The 23,013-nt window shown below is 32.8% G+C and overlaps 1 protein-coding gene across 2 annotated transcripts; it reads right to left on the bottom strand.

Moving 5' to 3' along the window:
• Positions 1-9,228: 9,228 nt before the first annotated feature.
• Positions 9,229-18,970, bottom strand: LOC119683866 (43 kDa receptor-associated protein of the synapse homolog). Of its 2 annotated transcripts, none has more exons than XM_038097735.1 (9): positions 18,750-18,970; positions 14,789-14,841; positions 14,648-14,730; positions 14,411-14,577; positions 13,535-14,197; positions 13,372-13,470; positions 13,110-13,301; positions 10,187-10,386; positions 9,229-9,694 (listed from the first exon to the last, which is right to left on the bottom strand). In XM_038097735.1, exons 2-9 carry the CDS (start codon positions 14,824-14,826, stop codon positions 9,280-9,282), a joined length of 1,857 nt encoding a protein of 618 aa, XP_037953663.1. In that variant the 5' UTR covers positions 14,827-14,841; positions 18,750-18,970; the 3' UTR covers positions 9,229-9,279. The 2 variants fall into 2 exon arrangements, with proteins under 2 accessions (XP_037953663.1, XP_037953664.1); XM_038097736.1 differs by having other exon boundaries at positions 18,853-18,876.
• Positions 18,971-23,013: the final 4,043 nt, after the last annotated feature.

The raw sequence follows: 23,013 nt of genomic DNA, 5'->3' as shown, positions 1-23,013 counted from the left end.
GGTAGTGTGATTACACTCTTTACGCGGGGCGGCTAAAAAAAGGTCCATAGTATGGTCACGTTTCAACTATGGATGCTGGCTAATTGTAATCGGGAGGACGCATGCAAAAGCGTCTTAAATTAAAGCTCAAATCCAAGGTGGACCAGCATGTGCCGAAGGATGAATGGTCATCGATAGTTGACTTCCCAGCTATCCAAATATTCCCAACTAGACTTTCCACGATAAACGGGCTGTGTCGTAGCTGACCTTTCAATCCTGAATAATTTTTTTTAAATGAAAAAAAATTAAAATAATAACTCAAATGAGCTGCTTGATATCACTCTGACGATATCACCTTCAAATGATTCCTTTACGGAATCCGTACCTGAGTACGTGCCGGCCACTGGACTAGAAACCATCGCCTATCCTGACAGCGCTGCTGTGTGCGTCAAGATGGACCCGGATAGGCCACCGTCTTGCGGAAACGGTAAATGTTCCAGGAATATCTTCATCGCGATCTCAAGTAAGGCGGCACGAAATAATTAAAGTTTTGTCTTAAAATTCCGAAAGCTGCTGATTCTTGTGATTCCGACAACGACAGTCTAGTCTGTCAGAAGTCCGGTCTAACTGTCGTCGGCTCTAAAGTTAGTAACCTCACTTTAGAGTCTCCTAAATTCGCTCTTCTTAAAAGAAGTGAGAGAAGAAGGTTCAAGGCGACTGTAGCATCAGGTCTCAGCAGAGCAGAAGGTCTAAAAATCGCCACGCAGTCCTCGACTGCGATTAAGCGGGGAAGATCGGAGGAGCAATCTCCCGGAGTTCAAAGGGTATTTACCTAGATAGGCGTGGCAGCTTGTCATATGCAGCAATGCAAAAAGGGTTAGTGCGCGATTTTCAGATCACAAAGGGGCTAAATGCGGACTCGCCATAAATGTAGTTGAGGAAAAGGATTTCCCACGAACTCGTGTAGATTCTCGACGAGACAAACGTGAAAGTCTCGACCATAAGTCTCTTAACAAGACCTAATGAGCACTTTCAGAGTGCTCCAGGCAAATCTGCAACATGCTAAAGGAGCAACAGCCGCCCTGTGCAGAATTGCCCAAAAAAACAACAATGCTCTAGGACTTATTCAAGAACCGTGGGTGTTCGGTGGTCACATTCGGGGTCTAAACTCAAAATCAAGTAAGCTGGTTTATGACAGATCGATAGCATTGTCGCGTGCAGCTATCTTAATCGGTGGAGACGTAAAACGTATTCCGTTAACTAACTTTATTTTTAAAGCCCTTGCAGCGCACACTGGGGTATTTGACCAATTTAGGCGGCCAAAATTATTTTTGTGTGATTTTTAACTCAAAATGTTACGTAAAGCTACTTCATGACTTTTAAAGTTGCTAAAACAAAAAAATAAACAAAATAATTAATAATGTCTAAAAAAAATACACTGTGCTTGATAAAATGTTGCATATGTATGGCAAGCGGCTTCTCTCAATTCAGAATTCGAGTAAGATATTAAAACAAATAAATATTATTTATTATATTATTATAAATATAATTATAAATATTATTATAATAATAAAAAGTATTTCAGTTCTTTAATGCGACGTTTTGGTTAAACATATTCGTATACCTAACAACAGTAAAATTATGATTGAAACATGCATTTTTCTGCTCTTACCTAAGAACAATAAGTGTAATTTAAAAAAATTTTAAATATTTAAAAATTTAATATTTCGCTATCTGAGCTAAGTTCATTCTTCTCACTTAAGCACATTATGGTGTCTTCCAGTTCATTAGTAGGAAGAAGCATTTCTAACGCATCCTTTGTGAAAGCCTGTGATGGTTTTTTTGGCTTTGCTCTCAATTCAGTCAGGAGAGAATCTGAAGTTAATAACAGTCTATTTAATATATCTGTATTGCAGGATTCCCGAGAAAATTTTCGTGAGTAGTTCTCACGATACAGTCTGAAATGCTTATTACGTGGTTCTGCCGCTTCTTCTGACAGTTGTCCTATTGGCAGCAGTGCATTTAATGACAATTTCTCCATGAATAAGAATCTTATGCATAGAAGGCGTCATAGGATACCATGGATACAACATTACGTACAGCTTCGCTGTATCGAAAGCATTATGATTAAATTTTTCAGTATCTATGTGATGTCCACTTGATATGACTTCCAAAATCACTTTTAAACGAAAAATTAGGTTTGGATCTATACTCGTGATTTCTGCTGATAACTCAGGCTCTGAAAACAATCGTGACCTTGTGTTTCCATCATTACTTCTTCCGAATCCAAGTTTAGGCACATCTACAACCAGACCCATTTTGTTTTTGAATGCCTTTTGAATTTCAATTTTTCTTTGCAAAGTTGAAATATTGTCAGTATCTTAACGTGATAGCCATATCTGAATAGGCAATTTATAGGACAACTGTAACAGCCTCTCAAATATTCTTATTCTCGCATGCAGAATTGATAAACTAAACGTTAGAGAGTTTTCGTTTATTAGTACACTGTAGTCAAATCATAAAAATCCTTTGAAGTTTTGTTACATATGTTATATAGCATTTCATAGTAGAACTAGTGTGTGTGATAGCATTGCATACCTACTTTAGCATCTACCATGGTAAGCAGCAATTTATGTTTTGTACGTATATTTTTTCCCATTTAGGTTATATTTGTTTCTACTAAGAAGCTTATTGCATTTTGAATGTAATTCACTTCTTCGTTCGTTACGTCGACTGTTTGTTTTACAAATCGAAACCGGATAGGACGGCAATAGCGTGGTAAAGAAGGAGTTGAGTTCTCCCATATCACTTTCTGAGTGTTTAATAATATTAGTTGCAGTGGTACCAACGAACTTAGAAGAATATTCGTATCCAAACCGAACTCATTGTCAAATTAGAAACACATAGTATACAGAGATCACAAACGCTGCTCATGAGTACACTAAATGCTGCTGGTGCGCTTGATTAGGATTTCAAATACTCACAAAAATTAGTAAATATTAACTTTATCTTCAATATTTCAATGTGTCAGATCTTTACATTTCAGGCATAACAATATTTTTTCTCCTACATTATCTAAATATTATGTTTACTCGTTTTGTATACGAAGCAATGCAAAATATTGCTTCAAATATGCATGACTCTACTTCACTTTTTTGCTGCTTACAAAGCCATCCGCAAAAATCCGCAGCCAAACTTTTTTTTTCTTAAATGAAGAAACTTCCACCTTTATAATGCAGTTAATATCATAGTGGAATATTGCGGAATTCTATAACTTTTTAACTATAATGCATTCGCTTAAATCAAAAAAATTCATTCAAATTGCAACTTTTAGATTAAAGCCTCAACAGCACTAAAACACAGAATATCTACTTTAAATTTTATGAGTAGATCTCTAATTACCTGCTTTAAACGATGTCATAATTTAAATCTTTAAAGAATGTTGTCGCTATTAATAATATCACTTTTTATTAGGTACTAGCGTAAGTTGCAACTCAAACAAAAATTTTACTTTCAAAATGCTCCACTTCAAATCAGCTGTTCATGCGAATGGCAGCACAGAGAAAAATAAAAAAAACATAATTTTGTAGCAAATTCTATTTTGTAAAGTCCCCAATTAAAAATTTTTATGAAAAATTAATTTCAAAAATTCGATTTTTGGCCGCCTAAATTGAGCAAATACCCCTATGTGCGTGGTCGTACAGACACCGATGACATTCCATCTACTGGACGGCCAAATGACGCTGTTATTCCGGAAAACGTTGAAAAAACACTGAAAATCATTATGTCCGACCGTAAAGTGAATGTGAGGGAGGTTGCTGACATTCTACAGATATCAGCAGGCAGTGTACACACCATAATACACGAACATTTGGGTATGAAAAAGGTGTTTTCCAAATGGGTGCTGCGTTTGCTCACACCGGAGCAAAAACAACAACGAATCGATGATTCAAAGAACTGTTTGGACATGTTTACGCGCAATAATTCGGAGTTTTTGCGTCGGTACATCACGATGGATGAAACATGGATTCACCATTTCACTCCAGAGTCAAATCGGCAGTCTACTGAGTGGCATGCAGCCGGTGAAAGCCGCCCAAAGCGACCAAAGACGCAGCAGTTGGCTGGCAAGGTTATGGCGTCTGTATTTTGGGATGCGCATGGAATAATATTCATCGACTATCTCCAGAAGGGGAAGACCATCAACAGCGACTATTATATAGCGTTATTGGAGCGTTTGAAAGACGAAATCGCAAAGAAACGGCCTCACATGGCGAAGAAAACAGTTTTGTTTCACCAAGACAATGCACCGTGTCACAAGTCGATGAAAACGATGGCAAAATTGAACGAATTGAGCTACAAATTGCTGCCACACCCACCGTATTCTCCAGATCTGGCCCTCAGCGACTACTGGCTCTTCGCAGACCTCAAAAAGATGCTCCGTGGTGAGAGATTTGGCTCAAATGATGAAGTAATCGCCGAAACTAACGCCTATTTTGAAGGCAAAGAAAAATCGTTTTACAAAGGCGATATCGAAAGATTGCAAAAGCGTTGGAATGATTGTATCTCCCTAAAAGGGGACTATGTTGATGAATAAAAACGAATTTTGGCAAAAAAATGTGTTTTAATTAGTTAGTCACACACATTATTGAACAAAGTGTTACTTAAACTTCTGCAGTAATGTTCTTCTCTCCATTTTTGTCTACCTCTGGCTGTCTTTTTACAATCAAATCTTTTGCCTTTTTCTGTGCATCCTCCATACCATCCATTATTTGTGTAGGAACATCATCGAGATTCATCTATTTAGTAATTTACCACCCAACTCTAGCTACCCCGCAGCATTCCACAAATATTTCACGCCTTCTTCTGGTGTACTAAATGAAGACTTTTTAACCAGGATAACCCCAACTTGCTCCAGCTCCCCTGATGTTAGTTTCGCAATTCCCAGGCTTCTCACTGTCTAAAGTTGGAGTGTTGATATAACTTTAAGCTCAGATCACACTTCCATCATGATATTGATACCATGTATCAAGGTCGTAAACGAGGCTGACAAGAAAACCCACGGAAATTTCAAATCAGCGAACTGGGTGCTTTTTAAGGATGTCTCAATATTTCTCAGTTCTCTGATTTGAACAAGGCAGAGAAAGAACTTTGCAGTATTATTATCAAAGCTGTTGCCACAGCTATTCCTGCAGGTATAATAAAGGTAATACGGCCACATTTTCATACTGACGCTATACCCCTTGGTAAAGAACGCGATATCCTTCGTAAACTTGACCCAGTCAATCCACGCATAACAACTTTGAACAATAACATCCGTAAAATGATGGTTTAATCTCGCCTTAATAAATGGACGGAATGGATTTGTGGACTACTATTAATATTATAGTATTATCTGATCCTTCTTGTCCTAACAACAAGGTAAAAACATTTAATGGGATCTCCGTTCTTGTGATCATATAGACGGATATTTCTGTCATCTCCAGTAGTCAAAGTTCTCGAGTCCCAAGCTCTTAAACAGGTATCGTCACATATTCATCTTGCTTCTCACCAACATGGACTTCGCAAACATCACACTACCATCTCCACTATTAGCGAGATCACATCTCAAATATCTCATGGGTTAAACCAAAGTCGCCATGAACGCACTGGTTGGGATTCATACTAGGTGCTTGTTGGCCTTGATATCGTAAAGTCATTTGACACAGTATCTATAGGACCTTGTTAAATGATTGTCTGAAACATCTATCCCTGACTCAACAAAAAGATGGATCTGTAACTATCTCATAGAGATAATAGAAAATAGAGTATATTTTTTCCCCGTCAACTACAATTCAATTGGCAACAGATTTGTTCCAGTGCAGTTGGAGTGGTACTGAAACAGCGATAAAGCGATGATTGGCGTCCAGTTGCATTTTTCTTATCGAAGCTTAATTCGGTACAAAAAATCATAGCACCATAGTATTTTGCTATCAAATTTTAAATATTACTAGAAGGGAGACATTTTACGATTCCAATGGATCACAGCCGCTTACTTGTACATTCGTGCCGTCAATTGCGACAGCTGAGTTTTATAGCAGAGTTTGCAACCACATACACATAAATGGCATTGACAACATAGTAGCAAATAGTTTATCTTAAGCTGATGCAATAAACACGCCCACAGTTGTAGATTTTAAGGCAATTAACAAGTACTAAAAAACTGACAAAGAGTTGAAGCAGCTATTGGGTTCAAATTCAGCGCTTCAGCTGCAGAAGCTTTCTTCACAGCCTGAATGCTAGTATTACATTCCATCATCACTGCGCAGGAAAGTATATGATACGGTATACTTAACAAATGCAGGTGTGAAGTCGACAGCTAAATAATTATCCAGTAAGTTCGTGTGGTTGTCAATACGAAAAGATATTGCGAAGAGTGATGCGATTATGCTAAAATTATTAACAAATAATAATAAATAGACATAACAGACCCATTTTACAAGCTTTTACGCCGTTTGATTGACGATTCGTTCATGTACATTTGGATTTAATAATAGATATGCACTATCTAAAACCACGATGGCCAGAGGTCGGCCCTTTGGAAGATATCACCGCTGACACGGTCATGGAGAATTTTTATGCAAATTGGATATCGTGATTTGGGTGTCCCAAACTCTCACCAACTAATCAGGGAGCTAAATTTGAATCGTTAGTAAAATGTTTAGGCTCACAGAAAATACGCACATCTTCGTATCACCCGGAATCGAATGGGTTAATTGAGCAAGTTCAGAGCACAATAGTACGCTGCGGTTACTTTGTTAAAATACAGACACCTCCAGATAAACAAAAATTTCTTAAAAAATATCGTGTGAGCATATACGACAAGTTAAACCAATTCCGACTTTCAATCATTTAAAAATAACTGTTTTTGCTCACAAAGCGTTAGGTAGTACGTTCCATATGTTTGTAAGGCAGACTATCCAAAAAAACAATTAAAGCCTGTATGGACGGAATTTTGTCACTATTTATATATATATATTCTTTATTTAATATTAATATTAATTTTTATTAATTACATCTTTCATTCATAAATTGAATGAACCAGTTTTTCAATGTAGTAGCGAACACCCACACGCACAGCTAGCACAAGAGAAGCCAGACTTCAAGAAGAGGTTGTTGCTCGCGGCAGAGCCATTACTTCTCATGGCAATGTAGGAATTTAGGCAAGAAATGCATCAAATTTTAAACATGCAAAGAATTACACTTGTGCGGACATGCGTGCAACGATGAAATAAGCGTGCTTTTACATATAAATAGACGCCGAATTCATATGAAAGATCACAGCGCCAGTACACCGAATGAAGTAGACACATACATCATCGCTAAGTCTCCAGGCAAATTTCACGCCAGTAGCATTCTGATACTATAAGCTAGGATCATTGTATTATTATAGTTTATAACGTCGCAAGACTTTTTGATGCCTAATCTATGGCATCATTGTATTATCATAGTTTGTAACGCCATTGGCATTTTGATGCCATAGACTAGGATCTTTGTATTATCATATAATATATCGTCGTCAGCATTTTGATGGTATTGGCTACAACCTATTGTAACCGCTTAGAATTATAACAACATATTAGACTAGAATACTTTTTTACCTAGTATTTTAAATTTTATAATAAAGATGTCCTTTTGAGCTAAAATAAACAACGTCTTTACTTTCTATTTGGTCTTTAGCTAGCTCTCGAACTAGTTAATAAAACAAATGTATTGCAACGACCCGGACTGCGGCTGAGTAGTACCTCAGCAAAATCAAACGAAGTATCAGTGTCGTTACAAGTCAACATACGCAAGACCACACAAAATAATTAAAACGTACGCGGAAAATCGGTTAACTCAGCAGTAGACATTAAAATCGGCCTGATTCGAGCCCGTGATGATGGAGTCAAATTTCGTCGTAGTTGACGTAAGAGGCAGATCGTTTAACAAGTAACAACTGGTCCGAACAGAAGAGAAACTGACTTTTGAGTCGAAAGATTAATTAGAGTAGCGGTGCACAATTACTAGTCAGCAAGCCTGGCGAATACGCCACACATACTCCAGCCCCATCTCGTATGAAGAACAATTTCTTTTTGTATATAACATAACAAACATCTGGTACGCGTACAGCAAATAAAAGTCGTTTTCAAATACTTCTTTTATTTATATTTATACAGAAATATCTATTTTGTTTAAATTTACAACAGGTATCATTTTAAGGAAATATGTTAAATGTTAAAATTATTTTCACAAGTATTTTTATTTAACTTTTTAAGCTATATTTTATTTTATAGAATTTGTTAAAGTTAATTTGTTTAAACTTCCTTTTGGAAGATTTTGTATTTACTTCGAGTTAATGTTTTATTCATACATAAAGACAAGTTTTGTATATCTACACATTATACAATAAATTAAGTGATAATATATTAGTATTTAGTATTTTAAAACAACCGCTAAATAACTTGCATTTGTTGTCAAAAACTCTTAATTATAGCATTTAATGCTGTTATGATGTACTGTCATTATGACTGACAGTACTGCCATTGTACTGCCATAGTTTTTTTTAGAATATTTTAAATGGAAGGTAATGAAATGGGCTTATGAATCAAATCATTTGCAATCTAACTATTAAAATAATTTAATTATTCGAATTTATATTAAATAAACCGTATGCAGAGACAAGTAAAATTGTGATATTAATTTTAATTAATTTTTTTATGCGTGCTGTGTATAAAAACTAAATTTGCAAGCAATTGACTTCTAAGGATGAATGAATACATAATAAAGCTCATAAAAACAAATAAAATTCGAATAAGTAGAACTCACCATTAAATGTTGGGTTTTTCACATTTGAATTAATTGATATAAATTCGAATACATGAGTGATTGGAATAATTCGTATATGAACATTACAATATTAATACAAATAGACATTAGCGAATCTTTAATATAATTTTTCTTATAATCAACTTTATTTGCCTCAAAGAATTTAAATAAATGTTATAAAATTACTATTTTTTCTGACCGACGCATGAATAGTCCAAATATTTTCGAAACTTTTGTAGTACCCCTTCAATTCATTAAGATTACTAATCGTCTCGTAAAAGAAAAAAAATTATTTTAAATGAGTACGAAGTGGAAAATAAAACTATTTTTCATTTCCAGTTTTAAATTATATCGAAATTAATTACAGTTTAAATTAAAATAATATTAATGAATGCATCATTTTAAAACATTTTTTAAACGTTTTTAAAACGTTTTTTTTAATATCTAAACTGATTTCTATACGGAAGATGTGGCGTTTTTACCACTATTGACATTTAAACTAGATGCGTGCATACTTAAAGATTCTAAAGATAGGTTACTTCGATGCGTAGGTTCTTCTATATCGCGCTTAGCTGATATAAGTATGTTACTACAGCTGTTGTTTGATGTATTCGTGCTCAACCCATTGCAAAAAATATTATCAGTATACACAATGGAATTGTTATCATTATCATCTTCTGATTCATTGATATATAGTGGAGGAATTAACTCCGCTGTATTGATTTGTAAGTTACTGTTTAATATATTGTTCTGCATGGATCTATTGTTTTCTGGAGAGCATAAATGCAGATGAGAATTTATTAATTTATTGCAAGCTGGACAAGCACGATTGGATCCCTTTTCACGTTTCCGAATTAATTCGTGTGCACACCTGCGTAAATTAGAAAAAAAATTATTTAACACCAATTTTACAAATAAGTTCATATTAAACAAAAATTAATAAATACTATAATATTTTATATAGCAATTAATAGAGAGTTTTCGAACAGTAGTGAATTGAAACAACAAAATTTTTTTTAATAATTCAAATGTTTGGCTAATTATACAGCTGTTTCGAGTATTGCCAAATACCCATCATCAGTGGACTTAGAATTATTTCTTGAATTTAATTATTCGCACATAATTTTTGGAGACTGCAAATACTAAGGCTTGAGCTCGTGCTCTGTAAACTTTGAAGCTTAGAATCAGTGTTCATTAGCCAACTGATCAAACGTCGTACTTCACTTCTATATTAACACTTTGGACTTCTGTGTAGAACGAAATCATTAACCAACTTTAAAATAATTGAATTAATTTGTTGTAGTTCATTTTAATTGATAAGTAGCAATTAATACAATCATATATATAATCATGCTTGTAATACCTGGCATGTAGTATATGCGCGCATGGTAGAGCTTCTAAGGAATCTGTTTCAAGACCAAATAATTCCCCGCAAACGCCGCAGATTAATCCAAGAGCAGCATCAGTCTGACTTGCCAACTTTATATGCGTGTTATATTGTTCATCATCACCCAATGCTTGATAAATTAAAGAAAGGCGACTGCGAACTTTGCGCATAAGTAACTGGAAAAATTATTTGATAGTGAATACGAATTTTAAATTTTTGATATAAAATAATTAGTGTAAATATTTGAATATGCTCAAAGACAATATACATATTTTGATTACTTATCGTTGTTTGATATTGTGACGAACGCATTACGCACGCGTAGCACCATCTCAAAATCCAAGGACCTGTCAACTTTACTTAGGGTAACCGACTGCACCCCATACGTTATACAGCGTTATATACAGTTTGAATCTTGCGTTATATATAAATAGAGAGTGCTATACTGGTAATATCGACATTTCCTTAAAAAATACCGCAAGCTGAAGATAGATTAATCGTTTCTTAATAAGTGAGCTCACTGAGTCCGACTAACGTAAATAGTCATTTAGCTCAATCACTAGAAACCGTCACAGATGCTTAGTAGAATGAAGATGGTGGCGAATGACAAGATGATTGACGAAGTTTTAAAATTTCTTTGGTAAGAATAATTGCAGAAAACCAACGATTTTATGACTCTTTAAGCAGACCAGATGTTTGTGGTACAAAACTACTCTACAATTACAACAGTGCAGGAATTATACTATTCGGTCCCTTCGAGTTGAGTGTCATGACATTAGATTTGTGTAACGGCAGTCAAATATTCCCACGCTACATAGGCAGCATATTTAGTCACTTAAACTTTGTCGCGTGTTACAATGATGACATTTGTTTCTCGTCAGCTTCACTAGGAAAGCATGAAAGCCATGTTCAACAGAATGCGTTAGTTCGATTTGAGAAAAAAATCCTCTGTGTAATTTGTGAAGCGCTTCAGGTAATCACAGCAAATCATTAGCGAAAACACGACGAAGAATTAAATACACTCAGATTTATGCATGATGCCCGAAAGGTACAATAATAATAAACAAGATGATTTAAAAATACAGGTATTTGAAGAAAAGAAAATTGTAAAATAGACCTTTCTGGTGGTTCACCATTTAGGTGGGTGCTAGGTCGGTCGTACTACTTATTATTTTTGCCATAGTTTTAGCATTGACAGACGGGAGCTAAATTATCATTAAGGGGCTAAATTATAATTTATTTGCTCATTTAGCAGTCATTTAAAGACCATAAATGATCATTTATCATTTAAGGTCTTTAAATGACCGAATTTAACCCAATTTATTCATCATTTAGGTTTTTAGAAATGGTAATGCTGCATATGCAAGCGAAACGAAATAAAAAATGGAACAAATTTCAAGCTATTTGGTTGTTAAAATGTAAACAAAACATATTTGGAAACATTGGTAAATGTAAATGTATAACTCGATATATTTCTATATATTTTATATTTTTTTTATATATTTTAGATTTAATTAAATCAAGTTTCTTTAATTTTTCTTGCTTATCCATTTTGAATTTAAAATTCTTTCTTTTGCTTTCTTAATAACAAAAAACATATGATACAGCAACTTCTTAATGATAATTTATACCGTCTGTCAGGGTATTTTTAAAATGATCATTTAAGGCTGCTTAATGATAATTTAGTGCGCTCGTTTATTCTTTATTATCAGAGGCGAGGCGTCGAATGGTTCAGAGTGTTCACTGAACACCTTAACAAAGCTTCCTTTTAAGAACTTTTTTTATTACGTAAATAATCTCGCTATTTTGCTACTTAACATTTTTTATAATAGCTTTTCCAAACAGATTAACATAACGTATAATACAAACAAGACCACACATACATATGTTAGTTACACCCAACATTACTTATAATTAATAAAAGAGAAAATACATTCCTCTTAAAATATACTAAGGTTCGGAATAAAAACTGCTCCGCGCTGCTTACAAAGCATGCAAATGAAATAACATTCACATTGGGACTATGTTTAGTATTGAATAAACACAAAACATACAAACAAATATAAAAATAAAAGAGAAAACAAGCCCCACAAAATATGTTCGTAAAATAATCATAACTCTTAAATTAATGCGTGCAAGCGGTTCAATAAAAAAGTGAACCTCCAATGTTATGCAAGGTACAAAAATACAAAAGAGAAAAGAAATGACTGAGCGAAAATCGCTTTACATTTGACTAGAGGTTCAGTCGACTAAACTGAGCCCCAAGTTCATACAAAATGAATAGACCAACTCCAGATATGATGAATTTGGTACCTGATGTTAAAATGTCGAAATCTGTGATAAGTCGCCGTTTTTCTACAGCTATTTACCATAAAAACCAGTGGATCATAGGCTGCGAACATTTAAATAAATTGTTTTGTTGGTCTTGTACGCTATTTGCTTGTGGAAAGGACAAAACTCAGGAGTAGGGGGAATACGTTATAGTTGGAATACTATTTTCATCAAATTGTGAACACCTTGCCAAAAAGCTGACGCCTCGCTACTGTTTATTATTCATTTTTTTTTTAAATTTCAAATGTTTTATTAAGTATCAAGGTTTTAACTTACGTTATGCGTTGCATGTAGAAATGGTATTTTGAGTATGCAGTTTTTAACATTTGATTTGTAAACAAAAAACATATGATTTCGTTAATTTGGGACAGTATGAACAGTTTTCAAACTAAATTAATTTCATTTCAACGAAATTAAGAAAATTTAGCTGTCTAGACATAGACTTAGTGCATAAATTTATATGATATTATAAATTTGTTTCTGTGACCTTTCTTTGCGGATTATAGTTAGTTCGAAAATGAGCAATCCATTTTTATTTAATAAGATAGAAAAGTTTTTTTGAATATACCTTTGCACCTATTGAATTTGCTACTTCGAGCAATCGCGTGTTAAATTCTAAAGGACGACAGTTGCATATCTTTTGTTGCAAACGTAAGACTTCTAAGCAGCGTGCAGCACCATCCATTGCTTCCATCTGCGCCATACGATCACCAACTGCTGACGAAGTTCCCATTGCAAGTTCATATTGCCTAAATGCTCGCTAAAACATTCGTATATAATATATACATATAAATATAAATATATTTACAATTAAATTGAAGTCAACTTACATCAATGTCCATTTTTTTCCGGTATATATCACCCATTATCCGTAAACTACGTGTATAGGTAGCTTGATCGCCAGATATTAATGAGAGTCTAGTTGCTTCCTGAAATAATAAATAGATTAGACTTTGTTTCTAGATTTTTAATATTATATAAATTATTAAGTACCATACAATAATCATGAGCATCTCCTAATTCACCTTGCTTTCTTAAAGCTGCAGCCATTCTTAATAAAGCTGCTCGATGATTCGATGAATTCAAATGTCCCAATTGTAAAGAACGTGACAAATCATATGCTTTTGATGCGTATACTGCACTTTTATGATTATCTTGTAAACGTCCAAATAATTCGGATAATGCAACAAAAACCTGCAGCTCTAAAGAAGGGTCAGTTATTGATAGAGCAATTTTATGAGCATTTTGTAGTCCTTCTAGTGCTCGCGAAAAGCCACCCATTTCTAAATAAACTCGAGCGACTGTTAGATGAACTAACCCACCAGTTCGACATTGTTTGTTACACTCATTATAAAGCGAGTGACGTGCATAACTAAGTGCTCTCTCTAAACCACCAAGACGTTCATGCGCACGTGCTAAGTTTAAATATGTTTCAGCGCGCATATTCTGTGAATCAAGTTCCTCTGAAATTCCTAAAGCTCTATGTCCAAACTCGATTGCTTCTCTGTATTTTCCCCAATCCATATGAGCTTGATAAAGATAATTTAATAACTGAAAGCAGTCTTCACGACGACTTGTCGCCTTAAGAGCACTTCGCCATATACGAACAGCCGCATTCTGATTATGTTGTTCATAAAGACGCAAACCACGTTCCATCTAAATATGAATGAATTTAGCATTTACACAATTCACATATTAATGATGACATTCAAATAAAACAAAGTGTACAACAGTTTTAAAAAGTAAAAAAAAACATAAAATACTATTCGCACAAATGATCTATATCTATACACTATATAAAGTGTGTGAACGTTCAAACTTATTATAAAACATGAAATTCAATATGCAAATGGGTAAAATTAAAATTACTTTTCTTTTTGCCAAATACTGTTTTAAGCTCCGTTGAAACATTAAAAAGCAATTAACTACGGAGTTCCGGGGTGCAGAAAATCCTTGATGAGCCCATAATGAATTTTCTTCCGGACTTGATCCATAACCAACATTCCATGAATAGTTTTCATCAAAGTTGCAAAATTCTTTATAGTATATACAATAGATCAATATTTCAATGTAAAGAACTTTATATTATTTAAACTAAATTTTTACCATTTGATGCTTCTAACAAATTACGTGAACCATCTGGGGAAGCCAATAAATGAGTTGCTGATAAATTTTGACAATGTGGAAAACTATATTTTATTTTTTATTTATTTCATATTTACTATTAAAAACCAATATGGGTCTTACCTAAGCAGATCCTTTGATACTACGCTTTCCCATGACATGGCTCACATCAATCCCTGAAATGATTAAAATAACATAAGGTACTAAGTTTTTGGTGCATTACGATGGAGTGCAGTTTTTTATTTTTATATTGTGTTTAGTGTTAAGGTATATATATATATAGTTATATTCTGACAACATTTAGCCACTTCACCTTAGTTATTATTATGATATTTGAATTAGTTATGATATTTTGGTGTTCTTACATCATTTGAGAAAGTTCCTTCAGTCTTAATTGTCACATAAAGATGATCAAAACCCATAAATGTCTTTAACATCTTTAACATTAGAGTTGTTTGAGGAAAATCACTTCACCCATTTAATGAGGGTTCAAATGTTAAAAATCTATAGGATCAATATTTTTGTTTTTTAGAACGTATTGGAAAATAGACCACTGAAATTTTAAAATAATCTGTTTTGTTTTGTCTTCAGCAGTTCAAAGCTTCTAATCAAAGCTTTAATCAAAGACAAGTGGTTGCGAAATATGTTCATCAATATTTAAATAAGTGGTTGTATTTCTAATTAATTGGATTCAGGATACGAATTGGCTCCTAAGCAACTAAATTTATAACTTCTTCTTCTTCTGAGAATTATAGTGACGGTTTTTTATTATTATCGCGATCTTCTAGCAAACTGGTTAAATATGCAGAAAACAGAAGAGAATTGAATCCAATCTGCTTAATTCCATCTTTCATTTACCAATACTAAGATGTAGATAACAAAATGATGAAGTCCTTTCAAAAAAAAGGCATTTCTTTCAAACGTTTCACACTTGGATTGTGTAAATGAATTCCATTTAACTAATTTATGTATTTTGAGTTGATAATCCTTACCGATAATCCTTAAAACTGACAGGGATAATTCCGCTTTTACTGCGGGTAATGTAAAGACGATAACTCTCAAAAGAAGTTTATAGAAAAATTTCAGCGTTTTGCGTAAGTTTTGATACTATTACTTATTAGTGTTTTCAGATATTTATTTGAATCATATTTTTTTTAGTTGCGGACCCCAATAAATGCAATTAAAAGTTTTATTCTGAAGGTAGAATATAAATATGGGTATTTGAGATTGAGTAACTTCTCAAACTACAAACATTTTCCAGATTTGAGGTCCAAAATTACTTAGATGCTAGTTATAATTAATAACATAAACTTAAAGATTTTTAAAAATTGAATGGATGTAGGAATGGATGTGTTTATATCATACTTGCGGTTAAAAACTAAAGGCTGATAAAGTGGCGTTGGCATCCATGAACCCAAATTTATCATAGGGGCTCCAATTGAAAATCTAACAACAGTTCTTTAAATAAAAGTGCATGCTACTAAAATTTATGCTATACAAGGCTGAAAAGGTGTTAAAAACGTACCAGCGTTATTGTATATATGAATAGCCAGATAGCTATACAATCTGTTCTGTACTAGATCATGAAATCAAAGTTAAGCAAGCAAGGGTGCATTCACTCGTTTCATAGAATTTTTTTGTGAGATATCCACTTGTGAGTTTGCATCAGTGCTTAAATATATCGAATACAAACTCTATGAGAAGGCCTGCTACGATATCTATAACTTAAGGCAATCCTTAAAGCTTTTTCGGGTTCACCACAAAAAACTGACAGTTCCAATTGAAAATAACAAATGTAATCATATTTGTGCATTTTGAAATTTATATAGAAATATAAAATATTTGTATCGAATGGTTTTTGATAGCATTATTCGCCATTTTTTGCATATAGGGTAACAACTTTCTTCAAGACTTTATAGACACATTTTCATACATATGTGGAAATGATACATTAATACATACATATTAATTGTTTTTATCTAATGTTTAACTGCAAGTATCTGAAATTGAATCCTATCAACTTTGAACCGTGGATACCTCTATTAATATACAAACCAAACGTATACTTAATTTCTATTGTTCAAATTTCGAGCTATATACATTGTTGGTATTTATTCATAATCAGCCACAAGCACTTACTGTGCTATTCGCTTGAGCTAAGGCAAATAACTATATAAGAATTGAGATAATACAATGTCATAACCTGGAAGACATAGAAACTGCCAAGACTTCTCATGCAAAAAAAATCTAAGTAAATTTTGCGGCTATGAGGATATGGAAACGCATTCACACTGACGAACTTGCTAATAGGGCTATTACTATGTCTCTAATTGGTACCTCTAAGATGTAGTATACCGACTTTTACTTAGATGGTGTATTTAAAAATTATGTCCGTACACTTTCGCAATAAAATATTGTTTGATTTAAAATTTGGCAAAATTATTACGAAATTCAAAAATTTACCAGAATTTACCACTGTCTCGCATGAATAGCACTACATATGGTACAAATTACAAATGTAGGCTGACTACTTTTGGTGTTATGATTCTGATATTTGACTACTGAGACTACTGAGGTCTAATCACAATGTTTGGTGTGATGCAATAAATCGCACCTCTTAACTTTATCAAATATTAAATTCGATTTACAAACAACACTAAATAATAACAATAATCGATACAAGAAATTACATAGAAACACCAAAAAAATTAATAAAAAAATTTTGATAAAATTACCAAAAGATGCAACACGTGAAATATAAGCAAATACCATAAGCATCCTTAATATGCCCAAATTAAAAACGTATACCATTATATCTCCACCATATTCTGCACATAAATATATATAAATCTGAAAACCCATTCTTTCTTACTGGAATAAAAGATTCGGGATAACACACAAAAATAAAAGATTTTCGTAAGGAGTTTCATAATAAATCAAATCTATTCTGAAATCAAGGTCAAAGATATATATCATCGAAGACATCTCAAAGAACAATTTATAAATAAAGTAGCAAATATGTATATTCTATTTAATACTTTAACGAAGTGACATTTAAAACCTTACCTAGACCTGGTATTGCAAGAACTTATTATATTTTAACAAAAATAGTCATTTGATCAATCGATCCACTAGCTCATTTAAGCATATATTGAATATACGAACGTTATTGTGGTTTAGTAATTTTAATCACCGTTTATCATCTGTGACGATGTTAAGTTTTTTTCTTTCAGAAGTAGTTCCTTATTATATATAAGTTTCAAGGTCGCATAATTTGGCAAGTTGTTCTCTTCGTGGCAAAAACATTTAAGTTATTTTATTTTCCTAAAAATTAGTATCGTTTATAATTTTTCGATGACTTGTAAGGTAGACTGTTGCTATCTGTTCTATAAACATTATGTTCATCTTCGTATTTACCCTTGATAAATTTTCTAGGAATGTTATAACCTGGTTTTTCACAAAATATGCTTTTTCTTATATACGGTAGCTTTGAAGACAAGATTCTCATTGTAAATTCGGAATGGAAATGACTCATATCAAAAATTCTACAATTTCCGAATGATTGAAATTCTATTTGATTATAAATTTTTTTGAATCATTTACCATTATCCATAATTAAGGAAAACAAATTAATTTAATTTGGTGAAGTGTACCAGCCCAACATTAATATATTGAAATAAGTAATAATTTTTTATTAGTATTATTTTACTAGTATGAAATTATTTCAAATTCAAATATGTAGAAACAATCTTAAATGAGCATCTAGCCCCACAATGCAATATAACCGTATAAAAAGTTTCTCTGCAATTTATATCGATTTTAGAAAAATATTTATTGAAACCTTAAATATTGGACACCATTCGGAATAAACTATAATAGCATGCACAATTGGACCGAAAACCTTCCATTATATTCATAAATCGGAATGAATTTTAAGAATCGAATGCATTAAGTAAATATCTACCAAATACTTATATTATATATGCTTGAAATAAAGTCCTTCAATAAATCAAGTATCCTAAACAAAGTAATTCTGTGAAATTCCCTTAGAAAATAAAAACAATTTTCAATTTATAAGAATTACCGAATGAAATTTTATCAATTTTTTATGAAACAAACTTTTTTGTTAATATCATCACAGTTTTCAAATCACATCACCAGCGCACATTTTCTTCAACGTAACGAACCTTCACAGTAACCTTTATTATTAAAATCTGTTGGCTATAATAGTGTACAACAAGCACACAGGCACACAAGCACACAAGCACACAAGCAACGAAACCACTTGAATGTTGCTGTGCTGTTTTTTTAAACTTATTACCATCCCAACACAAGTTGTTCTTAAAGCTAAAACAAACAAAAAGCAGCTGACGTAAGTATGGATGTGTAAGTAGGCAAAGGATGCTGAGAGCCTGAGCGGACCAGGCAAATTGCAGACTTTTCGTAAGAGAGCATCAGACAGCAACTTGTGAAAATGTAGCACAATAATAAAAGCTTTGTGAACCTATCCTCCGCGCAGAACACAGCCACAAATTTCACTCAACCACAAAACTTTACCACAAAGGACAAACTGATTTAACTTTCGTGGTTGAAGCTGTGAAGCTGTGTTCCTTTTGTTTCGTTTGACAAATATTAATTTATTGTGAATTTTATTTTCTAAGGTTAAGTCACGAATAAAGTAAATGTTTTAGATATAATTTTTTCCACATCTTAATAAAATACAAGTTTTGTGTGAAAAATATAACCAAATAACTAATAATAAAATCAATTTTTAACTAAAGTAGACGAAATACATAAAGTATAGTAAAATCGCAAATATAACTACCGATATGTGATATATAATTGTTACAAATCTTTCAATAGAAAATATTATTTATTTTATATAAAAAGCACGAAAAAAAAACAAACTTTATCAAACTGAAAAAGAAACTAACAAACAATAAAAAGCCTGTAAATATTGTCCATTTATTAAACTAAGTATACTATAATATTATTAGCTTAGGAAGGAATAAGATTGATAAAACTAATAAGAAATTCATGTTAAAAATATTTTCATATTATTATTATTGAAACAAAACTTTAATAAAAGCAGTTTTTATATATACAGTAAAATTCGCCTGACTCGAATCGTCAAGAGGTGGTAAAAAAGTTCGAGTTAGGAAAAATTTGAGTTATAGAGAAAACACTTTTTATTTCTTTTTCTACCAAATATTTTTTATTTAATATATTCAGTAATATTTTTTTTTACTTTTTACCATTCTACTTTAAATTTCCAAAGCATTTAATGATTTCAATATACGAGGGCGTATGGTTTTCTATATACCAATATATGTACCAATACGTATGGTTTTCTGTTGACCTTTTGTTCACTTTCTATATAATTTTCCAAATTATTTAATTAGAATATATCATTCGGTGCGTTCGCTCTAGAAAGGATAAATGTTCAAATTATCTTGATCGCATCTTTTTTTGTGGCAATTGTTTTTGCAAACTGCTTTACCTTTTACCCGACAGATATAGATTTTTTGCTCTTACAGTAATTATTCACTCTTAACATAGCTTCGTCCATGTCATCATATTTACATATTGTAACCCGTTTATTTCTTTTATTAGATTATCTTCTTATCTTAATAAGAAGATTAAGATTATCTTATTATCTTAATAAGAAGATTAAGATTATCTTATTATCTTCTTTTAAGTTGTCTTTATTTTTTAAAATCATAACTGATGTGCTACAAGCAATTCCATATTTTTCTGCTACATCTTTTTTTTTATCACCTTTATTTACTTCAATAATTAAATCAATTTTTTACATGTTTGTCAAAATGTTTGAAATTTCTTCTAACCATGTTTGTGATTGAAAGGCTACTACTTCATTGACAATAAACACAACTCATCGTATTGAGGAAATTTACAGTAATAATAGCTTTTGTTGACCTTCTAAATGTGGCCGAAAGCTAAAATCTAATAATGTCGCGCAAGTTAGAAAATTAATTAGAAAAGTATTTGAAAATATTAAGGCAAGGCAAAACCAAAAATTCGAGTTGTGGAGATAAATTTAAATGGAAGTGGTGAAAGGCTATGTAAATTTATACGGGAATTTTACTGTATTTGAATATAGGTATATTTATTAGTAACACATTATATCAAAAGTATGTTACTTTTATTTTAAATATATAATTAGTAAAATATTAAATTTAATATGAATCTCTGTTTTTCTATATCTATTTTATCTTTATTTTGATATCTCATTTTAAAAACTGATATTTCATTTTTAAATTTCAATGAATGTACTTTAACTTTGTTTTTGCTATTGTTTTATTTTAATAGTTACGCAGATTATTACCTTTTATCCAAATAAATTGCAATTTTTCTCGTTTTTTAGGTGTGAGATTATAATGAGTCTATTTTCTGCACCACTGCATATCCATCAACATCTGTGACTAACACTAAAACTAGCTCATCGTGTCCCTTGTCGCTAAGAGTACGAAGCCTTTTTGTTATATATGTAGTTATAAGGAAAAGAAAAGATTTACTGCAATACTGTCTTGACAGTTATTTGATTTTTTCCATTCCATTTGTTTGTTAACATATTTATCAAGCAAACAATGTTTTTTATCATACAAGAAAATTCGAGGAGCATTGTTGCATATCACATATTGTGATAAAGACGAGAGCTTCTGGCTCACCAGTTGCCGTATGCGGAAGCAGTCACACTTCGCCTACGAGTGTTATCACAGGAAAGCTGGTAGACAATCGTGCCAGTAAGCTACCGAATAGATACCAGAAGGCTATGTTCATTCTTGACAAGATTGCTAAATAGATGAGTACAAAGAGTACCAAGCCGATCTTCCAAGACCCTAAAAGGCAATAAACAAAGATAGGTCTCAGGACGAGATTGCCCATATTTGAAGTAGAAACAAAACTTACAACAAATAATAACAACAAATAACCGTTAACAAGCACTACAGTAACGATACAGCAAGAGATGAGCTACAGGTAGCAGTTATTGACGTGATTACCGGAAATGGCAAAAAAGTGCTTCAATAATAGACAAGGATAAAGTGTAAGGAAAAGGATTTAAACCCTGCGAGACGGGAACTCACGGTTGCGGATCATGGTCAGTGCGTAGGTATTCTTCCCTCCCCGTCGCACAAAACCAAAATAAATGGAAGAAATAAACTGTAATCTTAGGTTTGGCGTGCGATATACGAAAATAAAAATCTTATATAGCTGAGTGTTAGGATTACTTTAAAAGTAACAAAAAAGCAATCAGGGAGGCCAAAAGTAATGACTAGAAGAAATTTTGTAAGTGAATTAAATCAACCTCACCACTGCTAAACTCAGCAATGTTCTATTCAAGACAAGTGCACCCTTCTTTTCTTTAGAAAGCGTATAGCACATGGGTCGAAAACTCTGCTGAGAAACTAACAATACTGTTAGATATTTAATTCCATAACTGTGAAAACTGCGCTAGACAGTAACTTAATTGTTTTGGTAGGTATATCATCACAAGTAGGTGAAGTATTAGACACAGCAAAAAAATCAGCCATTCCATTGACAGTTTCTCTTTGTAAAAAATCGTCAAGTTTGGAGGGTATTTTCACTATCATGTTGCAAAACATTGTAGTTCCATGGTTAGGAGAAATTTGCAAAGCATGGCTTAAGTTTAGTTACATATGACTTAGTTGGAGGATGGTAAATATCGTTTTTATACCTTAAGTAGGAAAAATCAGCCACTTAAAACCAATAGTGGAACGTTTTCAAATTTCAAAATCACAGCACGCTTACCTCAAGGAGTGATCTACCAAAAAACAGCTTTACATGAGGAAGCCATATACGTGAGAATTTTGCTGGATAGTTAGCTAATCGGAAGCACAATCACCTAAATAAATATACCACCAAAAGCGGCAATGTTAATTTCTTAGTTTACATTAAGACTGAAAAGTTTTCGGAAATTCTCATTTAAAATTCGCGCGCTGTATATTTTTCGATATTTTAAGTTTATGTAGTTTGGCAGCACTGTCCTTAATTTCTATGCCAAAAATGAGCGCGATCTGTCAGACAGTTCGTTTACGGCAGCTGTTGAAACCAGTTCACCTCAGTAGTGCGTTGCGAAATGTCTTCGACGGTCTTACGACCGTCCTGAAAGGCTTTGTACCACTCATAAACTTGAGTTTTCGATAAAACTGATTCCCCATAAGCCTTTTGTAGCATTCGCAACGATTCTGCACACGAAATTCGTTCGAAACACAAAATTTGATGCAAACTCTTTGTTCAATATTTTTTTCCATTGTTTTTTTCGCAACGCACTACTGAGGTGAACTGGTTTCAACAGCTGCCGAAAA

This window comes from Teleopsis dalmanni, chromosome 2, assembly GCF_002237135.1.
Source record: "Teleopsis dalmanni isolate 2A chromosome 2, ASM223713v2, whole genome shotgun sequence".
Lineage (NCBI taxonomy): Eukaryota > Metazoa > Arthropoda > Insecta > Diptera > Diopsidae > Teleopsis > Teleopsis dalmanni.
The sequence above is the reverse complement of the archived record's forward strand: the minus strand, read 5'-3'. Positions and strand labels throughout refer to the sequence as shown.

Coding starts and splice junctions, on each gene's coding strand:
- LOC119683866 (XM_038097735.1), bottom strand. CDS start 14,826: ATGTCATGGGAAAGCGTAGTATCAAAGGATCTGCTTAG. Junction 14,731..14,788: donor GTATCAAAGGATCTGCTTAG/GTAAGACCCATA, acceptor AATAAAATATAG/TTTTCCACATTGTCAAAATT. Junction 14,578..14,647: donor TTTGTTAGAAGCATCAAATG/GTAAAAATTTAG, acceptor TATACTATAAAG/AATTTTGCAACTTTGATGAA.